The 19542-nt window shown below is 41.6% G+C and overlaps 1 protein-coding gene across 1 annotated transcript in view; it reads left to right on the forward strand.

Moving 5' to 3' along the window:
* The window catches only part of rasgrf1 (Ras protein specific guanine nucleotide releasing factor 1), a 106560-nt gene that overhangs the window by 43075 nt on the left and 43943 nt on the right, over positions 1-19542 (forward strand). Inside the window, exons 7-13 of the mRNA XM_041175145.1 lie at positions 1187-1380; positions 2959-3068; positions 9303-9421; positions 12623-12783; positions 16874-16937; positions 17647-17783; positions 18552-18634. Of these exons, the coding sequence (XP_041031079.1) occupies positions 1187-1380; positions 2959-3068; positions 9303-9421; positions 12623-12783; positions 16874-16937; positions 17647-17783; positions 18552-18634 (868 nt within the window). The remainder of the gene's footprint in view (positions 1-1186; positions 1381-2958; positions 3069-9302; positions 9422-12622; positions 12784-16873; positions 16938-17646; positions 17784-18551; positions 18635-19542) is intronic.

A 19542-nucleotide genomic window follows, 5' to 3' on the forward strand; every position in this document is an offset into this window, starting at 1 on the left:
GATAAGTCCATTGGTTAAAAAAATCTAGATTAACCTAGATTGATTCATTAAGTGATAGATTGTTTCCATTGGTTGAGAAGTCACCGACAAGGAGGGACAAATTCAAGGTACCACATAAGCTGAGCAGGTGTATAAGTCAAGCTCATTTTTATGGCCCCAAAAATCATGTTTTTGTATATATTTAATGTATAAGTCAACTCGTGCCCACTCCCACTAAACTTTTCAGCCTTGACATGCTATACTCACTTTGGTAGTCAGCCTCAATTTTCAGCCCACAAATGCATGTCTTACTTTTTGGTACCTTATAATTGGGTGCAAGGGGTCAAACAGGTGGTACGGGCTGTGTTGCAAAGATTAACACACGTCCAAACAGAGCAGATCCTGTGTGGCAAACAACAAAGATGGCGACCACCCACACTCATGCCAGCGTTTCACTTTTATACTCAGTGTATAAGTCGACACACATTTTGGAGGAATTTTTCGAGGTTTCAAAAGGCGACTTATACGTCGATATCTACATTAATCACAGAGAGGTTAGAAAGCAATGCCTTTACACAGAGGGTAGTTCGCATGTGGAATTCTTTGCTACAAACTGTTGCTGATGTGAAGAATGGAATTTAGAATCTTCCTGGCCAGTCCAGCTCTGTTCCATACCAGACAGGAATGCAACACTATCGAAGGTGCAGTGCTTCAGACAAGGGTTATACTGAAGACCAGTCTGCCTTCTCAGGTGGACATAAAATATCTTGAGGCACTAGTCTGAAGGAGAGCAGGGTAATTTCCTCAGTGTCCTAGGGCCAATATTTAGCCCTGAATCAAAATCACTAAAACAGATTATCTGTTCCTTATCTCATTTGTGGGATCTTGTACACAAATTGGCTGCTACATTCCCCACATTACATTGATAACTACATCCCAAAAATATTTCAGTGCCTTTAAAGCGCTTTGGGATTCCCTGCAGTCATGAAAGGTGCTATAAAAATGCAAGTCTTTCTTTTCTTTACCAGTTCACTGATAGAGTCTTTTCATCTGACTTGTGTATATATATATATATATATATGTGGAAGCCACAATGTGAGTTTTAACGCGCCCACCCCCCCCATGCTTTGTGCTCTTGTGGAGATGAGAGTTGTAGCTGGTGCCTAAACCAAGCTGTTGACCATGCTTATTCTGAATCTTCTTCCAGCTGACCTGTTCGACATTCTCCTCCCAATGCTGAACATCTACCAGGAGTTCGTGAGGAATCACCAGTACAGTCTACAGATCCTGGCCAGCTGCAAACAGAACAGAGACTTTGATAAACTGCTGAAACAATATGAAGCAAAGCCAGACTGCGAAGAGAGGACGTTGGAGACATTCCTGACCTACCCAATGTTTCAGGTGATGCAGCAGGACTCAGGGTAGGGGCTATGCTGCAAGGTCACAGTAATTGGAAAGCGTTTATATCTTAATGCTACTTTCCTGATGGATAACAGTCAATTGTTGAGGTGGATCTGTTAAACATGACCCTTATTTTTAAGGTCTGAGGCGGAGTAGAAATCTGCTCACCAGTTGCAACTTGGTCAAATCTTGACTCAATCCTGATGTTGGGAGAGGCTTATCTCTAGATTCACATTAGTTTGGGGAATCATAGGCATGGCTCCTTGGAAAGAAGCCAGATTATCAGAATCAGAAAAAAACAAAAGAAAATGACTGGTTTTCTGACTCTTTTTTGGAAATGTTTTAAGATGCTAAGTGTTGATTGGTTTTAATTTTTGCTACTTTATCAAAATAATAGATGAGCCAAATGATAGATAATTTACATTTAGAACACTCCCGAGTATGACAAAAGTGAGACTTTGAGACTTGACAAAAGGCTTAGATGAAGGTTATTACGAATTATATAAAGCTGACATGGTTATGTTGGTGCAATGGCACTATTGGAAACTCCACCACCAGCTGCACTAGCACTAGTTTATGATAACTGTCTCCAAAAGAAAGGCTAACCAGGTAGATAATGGTCCAGATTTTCTGAGTGGTGACAATGATGGTCGAATTGCTACTGCGCTTGAAAATTCCCCTGACTCGATGCTGCTGCACATTTCTTCTGGTGTCTTCCAATCCTGGCTTTCACAGAAATGCTCAGCATGGTGTCCCTTGGAGCACTCCATCAGAGTGGAGTGGGGACAGAGGGGGGAAAAATGACATGCCCCCTCTTTAGGGCATTATCTGCTGTATGGTAAGTTTAAAGGTCCAGTCTTTGAATGTTAGTGAATGGATGGGTGAGTGGATAAATAGGTGAGTGAGTAAATGGGAGGTGCATTGATTGGTGAGTGGGTAGGTCGGTAATTGGATATTCAGGTTGGGGTGAATCAGACTGGGTTGGGAGAAGTAGTCAGGTCAGGGGGGTAGTTGGATGGTCGGGAGGGTAGTCAGGTCTGGTCAGGAGGGTAGTCGGGTCAGGTTGGGAGGGTAGTTGGGTCAGGTTGGGGGATGGGGTAGTCAGGTCTGGTCGGGAGGATAGTTGGGTCAGGTCAGGGGTTGGTTAGGTTGTGAAGGTAGTCATGTCATTTCGGGGGGGAGGGCGGTAGTGGGAAGGGGGAGGTGTCAGGGGGGTGATTGGGGCTCAGTTGTGGAGTTCCCCAGGTGTTTGACTGGGTTTTAATCTGTCTAACGTTTCCAGGGTAACTCTAGCTTAGAGTCAGAGATATTTGTGCAGGGTCCCAGGAAAGAGTGGAATTGCCTGTCCGAAGTTTAAGCTTACCAGCAATTCCCACATAGATCCATGTGTCAGGACTTCCACAGGGAGGCTGGGAGATTTGACAAACTTCTGAAGCAGTTAAGGTCAATCTTGCAAACAAGGAAAACCTCATTCTAAGCCTGCATGGCCACCTCCAAAAAGTGGTTCATCTAGTGGAACAACAACTTGTGTTTTTCTAAATCAATCCCTGATCAGGTTTCTCTCCTTTTCTCTGTCAGATCCCCAGATACATCCTGACCCTACATGAACTGCTGGCCCACACACCTCATGAACATGTGGAGAGGAAGAGCCTGGAATACGCAAAATCGAAGCTGGAGGAACTGTCACGGTTAGTAGAGCTGTAAAGCAGCATGGAGCAATGCTCACCTCTGGCAAGAGCGCAAGATGCCTTTCGCAGATCTCCATAGTTCAAGTTAAGGTTCTTGGTCTTTCTGATCCAGCACTTACCACATGTTTTTTGAGACTCTCAGCCATGCTGTGGTGTTACACTCATACATGCAGCAGAGAATGTGTCCACTTGTCTTTTTTAAATTAAATTATAGTTGGAAGAGACAATACTCATTGGACAAGACAGAAAGTTAAAGAAAAATAGGAGAGAAAAAAAATCACAAATGAATAGTGAAATGCTGCCAAGCCCAGTAGATTTTAGGAAGTTTTTAGAAGGAGCTCAGAAAAGTGACTTGCTACAGAAGGCCCTGCTGTTTGACTGTTGATTTATTGGTTCCTGCAGAGTAAAAGGTTAACATCAAAAACATACAAAATACTGAAGTAATAATGATTACAACTGAGAAGTAAGAGAAATCTGGAAGGAGAAGAAGCTCCAATGTTGTGTAGAGGTCCATGTGTGTAAATACTTGCTGTAAATAAAGAGTAACGGTTTTGAGAAACTACAGGCATGAACAACATGCTTTGGGCGAATAGACGATCCCCAAAAATCTTGTCTAGACCCCAACCACACAACGAAATATGGAGGAAGCAAATAAAAGACCCAGCAAACCTTAAGCCTTTTAAACCTTAAAAGGGCTGACAAGAAAAGGAAGGACAAAAGAAAAAAAAATTAAGACTCACTGAGACATCAGGACATTGTGGGAAAAACAGATGCAAGCTGAGGCACAGACCCAGAAACCAGACATCAGTGAGCACAGACCTAAAGCAGTAAGCAGCAGCACAGAAGCAGAAACAATTCCAGGGCTCAGCAGAATCCACACTACCACTCCCAGACCATTTCAAAGTTCAGAAAACTCGCAACAAGCCCAGAACTGGGATAACTGGAGAAAAAGGTTCACAAGATACAGAACTGCTTCAGGATTATATAAAAAAGATCAAAAATTCCAGGTCAGTACAATACTTTATGCAGTAGGATCACATTGCTGGCAATGTGATAGCAAGGCAGGGGGTTGATGTGACTTCAACTTTTTGAAGAAATCCTACAAACTTTCAACTCTTGTTTCAGTGTCTGTCAGAATTTAATAATAGAGAATTTAATAAAAAAAAACAAGGATCAAGTGAAAGCATGGATTTGTCCATCAACTATCTCTATAGGTTGGCAGGGAATTGCGATTAAGGAATCTTAAAGGATGAGCTGATTTGTGACAGGATCATAGTCAGGATCCTAGGTGAAGCATTATCAGATCTCTTACAGACAAGAGATAACGCTAGCAAAAGCAGTGCAGATTGCGAGGCAAACTGAACTCAGGAAAAAGAATTGGGCGTTTGTTCACGGTGAAGGAGAGGCTGTGGAGAAGATGGGGTGAGAGCATTCAGTTTGCAGGCCATAAAAGAGAAAGTGTGCCAAAGCCTAAGCCTGCCAAAACTGTGAAAAGTGTGCCAACTGCCATTTTGAAATGTCTTTGTTGTGGCGGGAACAAACTGCACAAATGAGAAAAATATCCAGGAGGGGGTAAAGAGTGCCACAATTGAGGAAAAATAGGCCATTTCAAAAGTGTTTGTCTCTTGAAAATGCTGACAACCTGTAAAAAGGAGAAAATTTTAAAGAAGTGGAAGAACCATAAGCAAAGGAACTACCTTTCATTGGGGAAGTAAATGATACTGAAAACAAGTATCAGAGTATTAAACTCAAGTGATGGACATCCTACAGAGTTTTGTTATAGCACAGAGGGTGGTAAATGCTGAGCTAATCAAATCCCAGAGAGAAACTTGAAACAACTGCCACAACTGTTTTACAATTTGTATTTATTTCAAGATGCGTGCCTTGAATTCAGTAGTAATAACACAAACGAGGCTTAGCGGTTTCTTACAAAACTAAATTAAACCTTTATTAATTAAAAAATGATTTTAAGCTCATACATAGGTTTATAAATTACTAACATGATAACTCTTAGCTCCCTAGTTAATCTAACTCCTGATTACACCCCTGTTAAGATAATAAAACACATAAATTTTAAAAAGACATAGGCAAAGTAACATGATACCCTGAAAAGTCGAATTCAAAGTGAGTTTTCTTCACTTCAGTTTGTATAGACAGCAACTTGAAGCTTTGAGGCTGGAAGCTTTTCACACTTGTTAGATCTTAGAATACCTTCCCTTGCACACAACCTTCTCTCCTTTATACATATTTTCCCCATTGAAAGCAAATTCCCATTGTTTCACTATGTCTTTGGACTTTACTATCTAATAAGAAAAATCTATCATAGTACTAATTTTACCAGTAATCTTTGGGAAAAATAAACACACTGTTCCTTAACTTCTTCTGGCTAAGTGAAACATTTCACTCCCTCTTTTGAATTCTCTGGTTTATTTAAAAATGCAAATGTTCCCTTTACACCTCACATTCTAAAATTTCACCCACGTCTACCTATTTAGCATTTCAAACCTAGCTTCTCCTCTTACATCAAAGTCTTCAGACCAGCTGTCTCTAATTCAATTAAGTCCCACACGCACAGATACACACACCTACATAGACACAGAGCCCACTATTACTCTACTTAACAATAACTTCCAAATAACATTATGAAAATTATTATATCTTCCATGACAGTTTAAAACTAGACACAGGAACAGGGATTTCTGTGTTATCAGATGAAGTCAATGGTTTAAACAGCATACATTGCAACCCTTATCTATCAAATTACAAAGTCCTCATGGAAGAACTTTAAAAGTCAAAGGCCAATTAATGGCAAAGCTGAAAAATAAAGACTGAGAAATCCTCGAAACTATCCGTCATTCAAAATCAGGAGTGCTCTCTAGTAAGCAAAAAGGCATGCCTAAAACTGAAATTAATCTGTAAAGTGGATGAAGTTGCTGATGAGCATTGCAGGAGTACATTTCAAAATGAATTTCCAAAATTGTTTATCGGCCAAGGGAAGTTAAGACTGAGTACCATCCCATCCTACGAGCTAAACCAATTTGGCTCTTTACAACAAGGAAAGTCCCTCACCCACTCTTGGACAAAGTCAAGGGTCAAATTGAAAAGATGCAGCAGCAAGGGGTTATCTCACTAGTTACCATGCCAACGAAAGGGTATTCAGGAATGGTTATAATCCCAAAGCCAAACCAATCTATAAGAATCTGTGTGGATTACTCGATTTCATCCACTTTACAGATTAATTTCAGTTTTAGGCATGCCTTTATGCTAAATGGAATATGAGATCTACCCAATGCCTCAGTGGATGTGAGCCTTGTCAAACTAGCCAAGGGTACTTTATTTACTAAATTGGATCCAAACAGTAAATTTTGGCAGTTGCCTCTCGACAAAGAATTCAGATTGCTGACCACATTTATAACACCATTCGGTCGTTATTGTTTCAATAGATTGCCCTTTGACATAGCGTCCACTCAAGAAATTTTCCAGAGAACAATGTCTCACACTCTAGTGGCTTGGAAGGAGTGATATGCCATATGGATGACATACTTATACATGGCTCCACGGGAGAAGAGCATGATCGCAGAGTCAGAGCAGTCCTGTGAGTCTTACAAGATGCAGGCCTAACATTGAATGAAAAATGTGAGTTCGCCAAACCTATGATCGAGTTTCTAGGTCACATAGTGCAAGCCACTGGAACCATAGTTGATCCACAAAAAAACAAAAGTGATCAGAGAATTTCCACAACCCAGGAACATAACTGAGCTTCAGAGATTCCTTGGGATGGTCAACCAAGTAGGCAAGTTCCTACCAAATTTAGCAGAGGTCAATGAACCCTTGAGATAGTTGCTGAGACAGGGCCAACAAAATGTGGACCAGCAAAACGTTTTCAAAAGGCTAAAATAACTTTTAATCTCTTCTGAAACCTAGGCACATTACGACCCAGAATTACCAACCATAGTAGCAACAGATGCATCATCTATAGATCTAGGGGCAATTTTATTTCAAGTGCAGAGAGATGGCAAAAATAGAGCTGTGTACTGTGCCTCTAGGTCATTAACAGAAACAGAACAATAATATGCCATGATAGAAAAAGAAGCATCGACAGCAATGTGGGTGTGCAAAAGATTTTCAGACTATAAAATGGTATTGCATTTCAAAATTGAAACAGACCATAAGTCACTAGTCACCCTTTTGAACATGAAAGAAATTGTGAAGATGCCACCCAGAATCCAGCAGTTCAGATTAAGATTGATTAGATATGATTCAATCACAGAGTATGTGCAAGGGAAGTATCAAACAACGGCAGGCACACTGTTATGAATACCATCAGAAGAAACAAAACAGGAGGATTTACACTTCATCAAGGAGGCTAAGGCATATACACCTTTAGTCACTCAGCACTTACCAGCTACTGCAAAAAGCTGCAGGAAATAAAACAAGCCCAGCAACGAGATAAAGAATGTCTCCAAGTCCAAGAATATTGTCTGGAAGGGTGGCCAGGCAATATCCCCACTAATCTGGTATTTTGAACAATGCAAGCATTTCACAGTCATTGACAACTTACTAGTCTTCAATGAGAGAATAGTCGGACCAAGAACACTTCGGCTTGATATTCTTCAAAGACTGCATCAAGGCCATCTAGGAATGACAAAATATTAGTGCAAAAGCACAGCAATCAACCTGGTGATGGGGCATTACTTGCTCTATAGAAGATATGATTTCTAACTGCCTTACTTGTGTGGTAAACAACCAAGAACAAAAAGAACTGCTTCTTGAATTTGGGTAAAACCTTCTTTATTGTCATTGATTACTATTCATAATGGATTGAAGTAAATAGATTGTATAGGATTACAGCAGAAGCAGTCATCCACTCCCTCAAGAGAATTTATGGCATCCTGAACATCATAGTGTCTGACAATGGGCCACAATTTGCTAATAAGCTATTCCATAATTTTGCAAATTAATATGGCTTTGTTCATGTAATAGTTCACCTTGCTATCTCAAGTGAATGAAGAAGCTGAAAGGGATACGAACCGTCAAAGATCTATTGAAGAAAAATGAAGACCTTAGTCTAGCTCTTCAGAGTTGTCAAACCTTACCACTACAAAATGGTTTATCACCATCAAAAATACTAATAAGTAGGAGATTGAGAACACAGCTTCCATCTCTAGAACAAAATCTCAAACCCAATATCACCATGAATGACTATGAGAGGGGAAAACATCAACAACAGAGAAGCACCCAGGCTCAGAACTTTAATCACAGACATAGAGCACCTGAGTTACCAGTGCTGAAGTCCAGGAAGAGAATATAGGTCCGAGGCTGACAGAAGGAAGGTGCAATCATTGAAAAAACTCTGTAACCAAGATTGTACAGGATTGAGGTAGACCAGGGTATCATAAGGAGAAACACAGCACCTTAATATCCTTGGAGAGAAAGCCAATAGAAACTTGGACTTACTGCTAAGACCTTAATGAAGAAGAAGAAAGACTTACTACAAGCTCTACAGCCACCCAGGAGAAGAACACACACACCAACAGAAGGGAGAGTACAGAATATCCTCGACCTCAGAAGGAGATCAGAACAAGGTCAGGGAGATTGGTCAAGACATCTCAAAGACTAGCCCTGTGAAGTCTGAAACTTTGGGGGAGACTTAGGAGAATGTAAATATTATAGGGATAAAGACTTGGGGGGAGATGTAGAGTAAAGGGTTAACATCAGAAGCATACATGATGTTGATGTAAATAATGATGTCAGATCACATGACTAAGTAGTGAGAGAGATTAGAAGGAGGAGAAGCTCCAACTTCATGTGGAGGTCTAAATGTGTAATTACTTGCTGTAAATAAAGAGTAATGGTTTTGAGAAACTACAGACTCGAGCAGCATACTTTGGGAGAATAGGTAAGCCCCAAAGCCCTCATCTAGACTCCGACCACACAATGAAACAGTTTGCTGCCCTAGTCTGTTGTAAGACTGCATACTTGTAATGCTCTATCCCGGCGCTGTATGAGATTAACTAACTTAGCATAATTCAGGGATCAAACCTGACACTGTCAGACTGTCTAAAGCAGCTTGGTCAACAGGGAACACATTTCTATCTTGAGAGAGACAAACCTGGTTGGATTTTATGGTCATTGACAGTAAATTGATGGAGTTCTAGCTCTGTCTCGTTGTGAAGTTGTATTATGTGTGCAGGCTTGTCAGTGAGGGATTCACCCTGTTTACACTCTCCTCAGAATAATGCACGATGAAGTGAGTGAAACAGAAAACATTCGGAAGAACCTCGCCATCGAACGGATGATTGTGGAAGGATGCGAGATCCTTCTGGACACAAGCCAGACCTTTGTACGACAAGGTACTGAGAGATTGCAATCACCAGGATTTATTCTGAGGTCGCAGTGGGTGCGTCTCAGTTTGATTCAATGGCAGGCTGATACTTCACTCCACATGCACCACACCCTTGGCAGATGGACTTATGCCAGTTTACAGTGAGTTCTGAATACTGCTAGCACAATACCTTTTGTTGAACTTGTCTAGATGGACTAAATGGTGAACCCAATATTCCAGCAATAGTACTGAAGGCTTGTGCTGCAGAACTTGCCATGCCTCTAGCCAAGCTGTTCCATTACAGCTACAACACTGGCATCTAACTGGCTATGCGCAAAATTGCCCAGGTATGTTCTGTCAGGAGCAGGACAAATCCAACCCGGCCAATAACCGCACCATCAGTCTACTCTTGATCATCAGTAAAGTAATGGAAGGGGTCATCAACATTGCTATCAAGCAGCACTTGCTTAGTAATAACCTGCTCACTGACGCCCAGTTTGGCTTCTGCCAGGGCCTCTCAGCTCCTGACCTCATTACAGTCTTGGTTCAAACATGGACAAAAGAGCTGAACTCCCGAGGTGAGGTGAGACTGACTGCCCTTGACATCAAGGCCGCATTTGACCGAGTGTGGCATCAAGGAATCCAACAAAACTGGAGTCAATGGGAACTGGGGTAAAACTCTCCGCTGGTTGGAGTCATACCTAGCACAAAGGAAGATGGTTGTGGTTGTTGGGGATCAGTTATTTCAGCTCCAGGACATCACTGCAGGAGTTCTTCAGGGTAGTGTCCTAGGCCCAACCATCTTCAGCTGCTTCATCAATGACCTTCCTTCCATCATAAGGTCAGAAATGGGGATGTTCGCTGATGATTGCACAATATTCAGCACCATTTGCAACTCCTCAGATACTGAAGCAGTCCATGTCCAAATGCAGCAAGACCTGGACAATATCCAGGCTTGGTGGCAAGTAACATTTGCACCACACAAGTGTCAGGCAATGGCCATCTCCAACAAGAGAGAATCCAACCATCACCTTTTGATGTTCAATGGCATTACCATAACTGAATCCTGCACGATCAACATCCTGGGGGTTACCGTTGACCGGGAACTGAACTGGATTAGCCATATAAATACTGTGGCTACAAGAGCAGGTCAGAGGCTAGGAATAGTGTGATAAGTAACTCACCTCCTGAATCTCCAAAGCCTGTCCACCATCTACAAGGCACAAGTCAAGAGTGTGATGGGATACTCCCCACTTGCCTGGTGGATGAGTACAGCTCCCACAACACTCAAGAAGCTTGACAGCATCCAGGACAAAGCAGCCCACTTGATTGGCACCCCATCCACAAACATTCACTCCCTCCACCACTGAAGTACAGTAGCAGCAGTGTGTACCATCTACAAGATGCACTGCAGGAATTCACCAAGGCTCCTTCGACAGCACCTTCCAAACCCATGACCACTACCATTTAGAAGGACAAGGGTAGCAGATAGATGGGAACACCACCGTCTGCAAGTTCCACTCCAAGCCACTCACCATCCTGACTTGGAAATATATCGCCGTTCCTTCACTGTCACTGGGTCAAAATCCTGAAACTCCCTTCCTAACAGCACTGTGGTTGTACCTGCACCACATGGACTGCAATGGTTCAAGAAGGCAGCTCACCATCACTTTCTCAAGGGCAACTAGTGATGGGCAATAAATGCTGGCCCAGCCAGTGAAGTCACATCCCATGAATGAATTTTTTAAAAATGGATCATGTAACATTCAGTTTTCATTCTGGTTGTCAAGAAATCGGATTCTGTTACAACTTGTTGACTGAAAGTGTCTATACTTAGATGCACTTCAATCGCTTTACAACTGAAGAAGTATAATACTTTTGAAGTGTCGTCACTGTTGTAATGCAGCAAATGTAGTAGCAAATTTGCACATTGCAAAATCCCACAAGCAGCAATGTGATAAATGAGTTTTAGTGATGTTGGCCAGGAGACTGGGGAAAACTCCCATGCTCTTCTTTGAAATAGTAGCTGTGGGGTCTTTTGCACCCACCTAGGAGGGCAGACTTGCTTTAACATCTCATCCAAAAGATGGCACCTAGAATCACAGAATCATAGAATGGTTACAGCACAGAAGGAAGCCATTCAGCTACCATATCTGTCCCATAGCTCTGCAACTCCCTTAGTCCCACGCCCCACCTTTTCCCCACAGCCCTGTAAATCTTTTCTCTTTAGATAATGGTCTAATTCTTTTGAAAGTAACAATTGAATCTGCTTCTATCACCATCTCAGGCAGGGCATTCCAGATCCTAACCACTCGTTGAGTAAAAAAGTTTTCCCCCATGTCACAGTTGCTTCTTTTGCCAATTACCTTTAAGTATTGTCCCCTTGTTCTCCATCTCTCTATCGACTCCATCCAGACCCCTGATGATTTTGAACACCTCTATCGAATCTCTTAATTTTCTCTTATCTAAGGAAACAGCCCCAGCTCCTCCAATGTATCCACATAACTGAAATTCCTCATACCTGGAACCTTCTTGTGAATCTTTCCTGCACCCTTTCCAATGCCTTCACATCCTCCCTAAGAGAACTAGCAGTGCATTACTCCCTCTTTACAATTTTGCTTCCCACTTGATGAAGGTGTTATACATTATCAGAAATGACATTCTTCAAGGGAAGCATTAAACTAAAGTCCCATCTACTTATTTGGATGGATGTTAAAGATGCAATAAGATTATTTGGAAGAAAGGAATCCTGGTGTCTTAAATGAATTCCTTCCCCTGGCAATATTACCAAACATCAGATAATTTAGGCATTCAATGCCTAGCTACTTTTAGGATCTTGTTGTCACAAAATAGCTGACAAGCTTACCTACATGATTTATGAAGAACTAGGAAGATGTTTAGGTGAAAGGTCTATATTTGTATTCTTTTTATAAAGAGTTTAATTCGCATTTTGATGATGCAATGTCACAACAAGACTGTACCTCTAGATGGTTTATTAAGTTATGGGTGGATATCTGCTGTGATCTTAGTGTATAGAGATCCCAGTAGGTGATCCCTCATGCACTTAAGAGTCACATGATGCAAGCAGCTTTTGACTGAGCTCCTGCTGTGGTAGAATTAGAAGCTTATGAGGGGAGCTGGAGCAAGTGCAATTTGCTATCTCATATGGTACCTCTCCTTGACAGCAACATACTTCTCCTGGTAACGATCCAATCTTTCCTTTGACCAGGGTCACTTATCCAAGTACCAATGACTGAAAAAGGGAAAATCACACGAGGCCGGTTGGGATCACTATCCCTGAAAAAGGAGGGAGAAAAGCAGTGCTTTCTGTTCTCCAAACACTTGATAATTTGCACCAGAGGATCAGGTGGAAAACTTCATTTAACAAAAGTAGGTGTCCCATTGTGTCGTTCAACTGATTTGTTGTATTTCAGACATTTATTAAAAGTCTAGAAATGACTCACCAGTTTCAGCATTTGATAAGAGAGAGACGAGTTCATGAAAGGATAAAAGAAGCCATTCAGCCCATCTTAATTCAAACCTTCCATTCCCCTAACATCAGATTCAGAGGGCACATTTTTTTTTATTCGTTCATGGAAGTGGGTATCTCAGGCTAGGCCAGCATTTTTTGCCCATCCCCAAATGCCCCTGAACAAGGGCAATTAAGAGTCAACCACATTGCTGTGGGTCTGGAGTCACATGTAGGCCAGACCAGGTAAGGATGGCAGATTTCTTTCTTAAAGGATATTAGTGAACCAGATGGGTTTTTTATGACAATAGTTTCACGGTATTCATACTTTTAATTCCAGGTCTTTTTTATTGAATTCAAATTTCACCATCTGCTGTGGCAGGATTCAACCCTGGGTCTCTAGAATAATAGTCCAATGAAAATACCACTATGCTATCACCTCCCCATTGTGCTTGTGCTGACTCTGTGAAATAGCTGTCCAATTAGTCCCACTCCTCTGCACGTTCCCTACAGCCCTAAAAATTATTCCTTTTCAAGTATTTATCCAATTCCCTTTTGAAAGTTACTATTTAATCTGTTTCCAATGCCCTTTCAGGCAGCACATTCCAGACCACTAAATCTCGTTCCATAAAAAACATTTTCCTCATCTCGCCCCTGGTTCTTTTGCCAATTATCTTAAATCTGTGTCCTCTGGTAACCAAGCCCTCACAATTTCTGATGATATTCACAGTGGTTTTGTTTTATTTTTCAGATGCTGTTTGACAGTAAACGTGTGAGTATATCAGAAGCTGCTAAGAGCAGCCAGCACCCACTCCCAGGGTGAAGTGTCTCTGACCATTGGAGACACTGATTGAGAGGTTTAAGGGAAAATGAGAGGCTGTGACTGAGGTCTTTGTCCCTGTATTATTCGCAATATGTAGAAGTTTTGTGTAAGGCTATCCTTCAAAGGATTGCATCCGCCCTCCCCCACCCCACCCCACTCCCCACCTTCCCCCATTTATTTTCTCCTTTCCCGAAAGTGCTGACTCTCACCGGGATTCTGCTCCACAGCCCAATGTTCCCTCTAACTTTTTTGTTGTTGTGTGGGACTTGTCTATTGTGCCTTGTAATACATTCAAACATGCTGCACAGCAGCGCACCCATGCAGCTTAGACACAACACTGCCACAGACCCTAGCTGTTCCCCTGGCAATGTTCTGATTGAAGTTTGGTTCCTGGCTTCCCTCCTGTACATTCACTAAGTAACCTTAGCAAGGGCAGAACAGTCCACAACACAGGCCTCGCAGGTAGCAAGCAACTTAGTGGAAATCTGAAGACTATGGTGTGTGTGGTGCCCCACAGGGCCTTGGAGAATTCTGCCTGGAGAGCTGCTATTCTATTACACCATGGAATGCATCACAGCCCAGCCGAATCTTATATTCTCCAGGCTTTGGTGAGCACTTACTCTCCAGCAGGCATCATTGTTTACCAATCAGGAATGCTGGCTGACAGAGTTTCCCCTCCTTACCCAAGGAATCTCAGGTTAACCACAGTATCATATGAACATATGAAATAGGAGAAGTAAGCCAATCAGGCCCCTCGAGCCTGCTCTGCCATTCGATAAGATCATGGCAAATCTTTTACGTTTCGAATTCTACTTTCCCACCTATCCCTGATAACCTTTGATTCCCTTGCCTAACAAGAATCTATCTACCTCTGCCTTAAAATGTTCAATGATCCTGCCTCCACTGCCTTCTGAGGCAGAGGGTTCCAAAGTCACACAACCCTCTGAGAGAAAAATTTCTCCTCATCTCTGTCCTAAAAAGGTAACCCCTAATTTTAAAGCAATGCACCCTAGTTCTGGACTCACCCAAAAGAGGAAACTTCTTTTCCACGTCCATCTTGTCAGTAGTCTTATATACTTCAATCAAGTCACCCCTCATTCTTCTAAACTTCAGTGGAAACAAGCCCAGTCTGTCTAACCTTTCCTCATAAGACAACCTGCTCTTTCCAGGTATCAATCTAGTAAACCTCCTCAGGAATGCCTCCAACATTCTTCCTTAAATAAAGAGACCAAAACTACACATAGTATTCAAGATATGGTCTCACCAATACCCTGTATAATTGAAGCATAACTTCCTTACTTTAATGTTCAACTCCTCTCATAATAAAGGATAGCATTCCATTACCCTTCTTAATTTCTTGCTGTACCTGCAGACTAACTTTATGTGATTCATGCACAAGATACCTCTGCACCTCAGAATTCTGCAGCCGTTCTCCATTTAAGTAATACTTTGCTTTTTTATTCTTCCTGCCAAAGTGAACAACTTCACATTTTCCCACATTATACTCCATCTGCTAGATTTTTGCCCATTCACTCAACCTATCTATATCTGTCTACAAACTCCTTATGTCTTCTTCACAACATACTTTTCTACCTATCTTTGTGTCACCTGCAAATTTAGCTACATGCCTTCATTCCTCTAAGTCATTGATGTAAATTGTAAAAGGTTGAAGCCCCAGCATAGACCCCTGTGGGACTTCACCCGTCACATTCTGCCAATCAGAAAAAGACCCATTTATGCATAGTTTCTGCCAGCCAGCCAATCTTCTATCCATGCTAATACGTTATCCCCCACATATGAACTTTCATTTTCTGCAATAATCTTTGATTTGGCACCTTATCTACAGGCTTCCCTTTATCCATAGCACATACTACTCCTTCAAAGAAACTCCAATAAATTGGTTAAGCATGATTTCCCTTTCATAAAACTGTGCTGACTCTTCCCGATTACCTTGGGTTTTTCTAAGTGCCCATCTATAACCTCCTTACTGATCGATTTTAACACCTTTCCCATAACAGACGCCAAGCTAACTGGCCTATAGTTTCCTGTTTCTCTCTCCCTTCTGGAATAGGGGGGTTATATTTGCTACTTTCCAGTCTGATGGAACCTTTCCAGAATCTACTGAATCTTGTAAAATTAACACCAACACATCTACTACCTGATTAGCCACCTCTTTTAAGACTCTGGGGTGAAGTCCGGGAGGGAGACTTATCAGCCTGCAGACCTATCAGTTTGCTCAGTACTGCTTCCCCAGAGATTGTAATTTCACCAAGTTCCCCTCTCTCTTCCACCCTCGATTTACAGCTATTACTCGAACGTTTTTTGTATCCTCCATAGTGGAGAAGCAAAATATTTGTTCATTTCATCTGCCATTTCTTATTATCTACTATTAACTCCCCATTGTCACTTTGTAGAGGACCAACACTCACTTTACTTACTCTTTTCCTTTTTAAGTGCCTATAGAAACTCTTGCTATCTGTTTTTATGTTTCTAGCTATCTTCCTCTCATACTTTAATTTCTTTCTCCTGATTAATCTTTTAGTCATTCTCTATATTCTAACCAATCATCTGACATACCACTCATCTTTGCACAGTTATGTTTTTCACTTAAGTTTGATGCTTTTCTTAATTGCTTTAGTTAACCACGGATGGGGGTCCTCCCTTAAATTTTTCTTTACAGGAGGAATATATCAGAGTATTCTGAAGTATCCCCTTAAATGTCTGCCACTGCTTCTCTATTGATCTATCCCCTAGTCTAGTATCCCAGTTCACTTCAGCCAGCTCAGCTTTCATGCCCACATATTTGCCCTTTAGTGTTCTGCTAATTAATAGCAGTTAACCCAACAACCATCTAATCTAGCTCCATACTGGATAAAGTATCTACCCACCAAGAGAGGTGAACTTGTCCCGCCACCTTCAATGATTTATGTACATGAACCCTCAGGTCTCTCTGTTCCTGCACCTCTTTTAAAATTGCACCATTTGGTTTTTGTTGTCTCTCCTCATTCTTACGCCTGAAATGCATCACTTCATAGCACACAGAGTTAAATTTTATCTATCATCTGTCTGTCCATTTCACCAATGCTGTGTTATGTGTTTGAGAGGTTAATTCAGGTGGGAGAAGGAGTATAATAATTGTTTAAATAGAGCTTTGATTCCCTTATAATGTGTTTGTAACTGCCTTGCAGAATGGAGTACTTTCACTCATTGACTGCACCTTGATGGAAGACACAGAAGCCACAGAAGATGAATGTATGTTAAAAATGTTGAAATATTTATAAAGTTGTGTGTGGCTAGGTATGTGTGCATGTTTGAATGTATATGTGAGTGTGTGTGTGCATATGTGAGTGTGTAAGAGACTGTGTGTGTGTGTGTGTGTGTGAATGTGTACGTCACTCTCACCTCCGAATCACAAGGTTCAAGTCCCACTCTAGGGTTTGAGCACAAAAATCAGGGTGAAACTCCAGTGCAGTACTGAGGAAGCATTTCACTGTCTGAGATGTTAAACCGAGGTCTCAGGTGGATGTAAAGGATCCATGCCACTATTTCGAAGGAGAGCAGGGAAGTTATCCCTGGTTTTCTGGCAATTATTTACTCCTCAATGAATATCATAAAAAAAGATTATCTGTTTATTTATTGCATTGTTAACCACATTTATTAAAATGTTGGCAGAATACAGATGTTTGTCTGTGATGCCGACACAACCAAAGCAGAAGTGCATGTGTTGGTGTGAGTGTGTTTAAGAATGTGTATATGTGTGCCTGTGGGTGCAGCTGAGAAAGTTCCTGACAAGGAGTTGTGGAACTATCAGGGAACCCACAGGGGCAGGCAGTAGGTGCTTAATCCTTCCTTGGGGTGGCATGTGACTGGGGCTAATTCCAAAATAGAAAGAGGAGTGGGTGAAGGACCAAGCTGGCTGTATTCCTTATTATAAAGCTTCTCTCTTGTTTAAATCTGTCAGCTCGGGGATTGGGACAGGACATGGAACACCTTGACTTCAAAATCGTTGTGGAACCAAAAGATTCTCCTTCCTTCACTGTGATCCTGGTGGCCTCATCACGTCAGGAGAAAGCAGCGTGGACAAGTGACATCAGCCAGGTGAGTGAAACTTCATAAAGTCATACAGCACAGCAGAGGTTCACTCTGTGACCATCTCACCTGTGCCAGCCAAATGAAAAAGCTATCCAAATAGGCCCACTCCTCCCGCTCTTTTTCATACAAGTATTTTTCCAATTTCCAGTGTTACTCCTTCATTACTGTGTGACGGTCACCCCAGGAACCCTTCATCACATGGAGTCAGGATGATTAGGGGTTGCCAATGAATGCTGGTCTTGTCAACATTGCTCACATCCTGAGGATGAAGAATAAAAAACATGGTGGCCAATTTTCAATGAAATAAACAGCCAGTTAATTGATATTGGTTGAGCAAGGCTTTGCTGGACAATGACTCCTTCGTCTCCTTTACATTGCTATGGGATCTTGTACATCTGCTGAATTTGATTTAACGCCTTGCCCAAAAGACAGCACCTCTGGCAATGCTGCACTCCATTAGTACTGCATAGAAGCAGTAAAGAGGTAGAAAATGGGAATATTTCCTCTTTAATTATTTTTTAATTGAGAAACCTAGGTGAAGATATTTTGTGTGACAGTTTTTAATTCATTTAGTGGATTAATACCTCCACTAAAATAGCAGAGAGAAGAATTTGGTTTGCATGCATAGGTGTTGGCACCCAGGAGCAGCACTAGGCCATTCAGCTCCTCACTTGCTCCACTATGTTCAGATGATAACATTAGCTAACAGTAATTTCAATTCTTAAACTTCATTAGAATCCTACACATCTTACTGAATTCTTTCACTCTTTCTAGTGCATAGATAACATTCGATGCAATGGTCTGATGATGAATGCGTTTGAAGAGAATTCAAAAGTCACAGTTCCTCAGATGATTAAGTAAGAACGTTTTGCTCTAACATTTTCCCCACTGTGTCGCTCACCTTGTTAAAATACTAGGAAGAGTAAAGCATTCCTTCTCCTCATGGGGTAAACATAATCTTTCCCAGTAAACTGCCCATAGGCCCCACAAACTCTCTCTGGCATACCCAGTGGAATATTGTCCAACCTTTACCCTTCATAAGCTATGGGATGTACCTTTTCATGTGAAATCTTGGATAATTTTTCTTCCCTGCCCTTAGCATTGAGCATTTCCAGGTCCCACAAAAGGTAAGTTTATGCAAGACTGTTCCTAGCTACAGCAATACAACAGAAGTCAGCCATCAAGAGGATTATCCAGCACTGAAAGAGATCATTCAACCCATTGTGCTTTGAAAAAGCTATCTAATTAGTCTCACTCCCCTGCACTTTCCCCATAGCCCTGTAGTGTTTTTCCCTTAAGTATTTATCGGAATCCTTTTTGAAAGTTACAATTTAATCTGCTTCCACCACTCTTTAAGGCAGTGCATTCCAGATCACAACTCACTGCATAAAAATGTGTTAATTGCTATCTCCTGCTGCCTCAGTATGCCATTTTCCTTTCTTCCAACTATCCTCCATGAGCTATCATAGCAATCAAACTGCAGATTGGGCTATGAGAAAAGGGACAGATCCAATCATGGTTATAAAGAGTTGGGGTGAAGGTCAAAGAGACAATATTGGTTATTTGGGGAATGGAGAGAAAGGGACATAACCATTGCCGAAACCGAAATGAAAGAGCCTGTTATACTTCAGATTTCCCTCCATGAGTCTGCATCTATGCAGAATGACCGATCTGGGCTTCAGTTGGACCCAGAATAGAAAGGGCATGCACCCAGTGCCCGCAGCTTCAATATTAACAAAAAACATAAAAATATAGGAACAGGAGG

This window comes from Carcharodon carcharias, chromosome 26, assembly GCF_017639515.1.
Source record: "Carcharodon carcharias isolate sCarCar2 chromosome 26, sCarCar2.pri, whole genome shotgun sequence".
NCBI lineage: Eukaryota > Metazoa > Chordata > Chondrichthyes > Lamniformes > Lamnidae > Carcharodon > Carcharodon carcharias.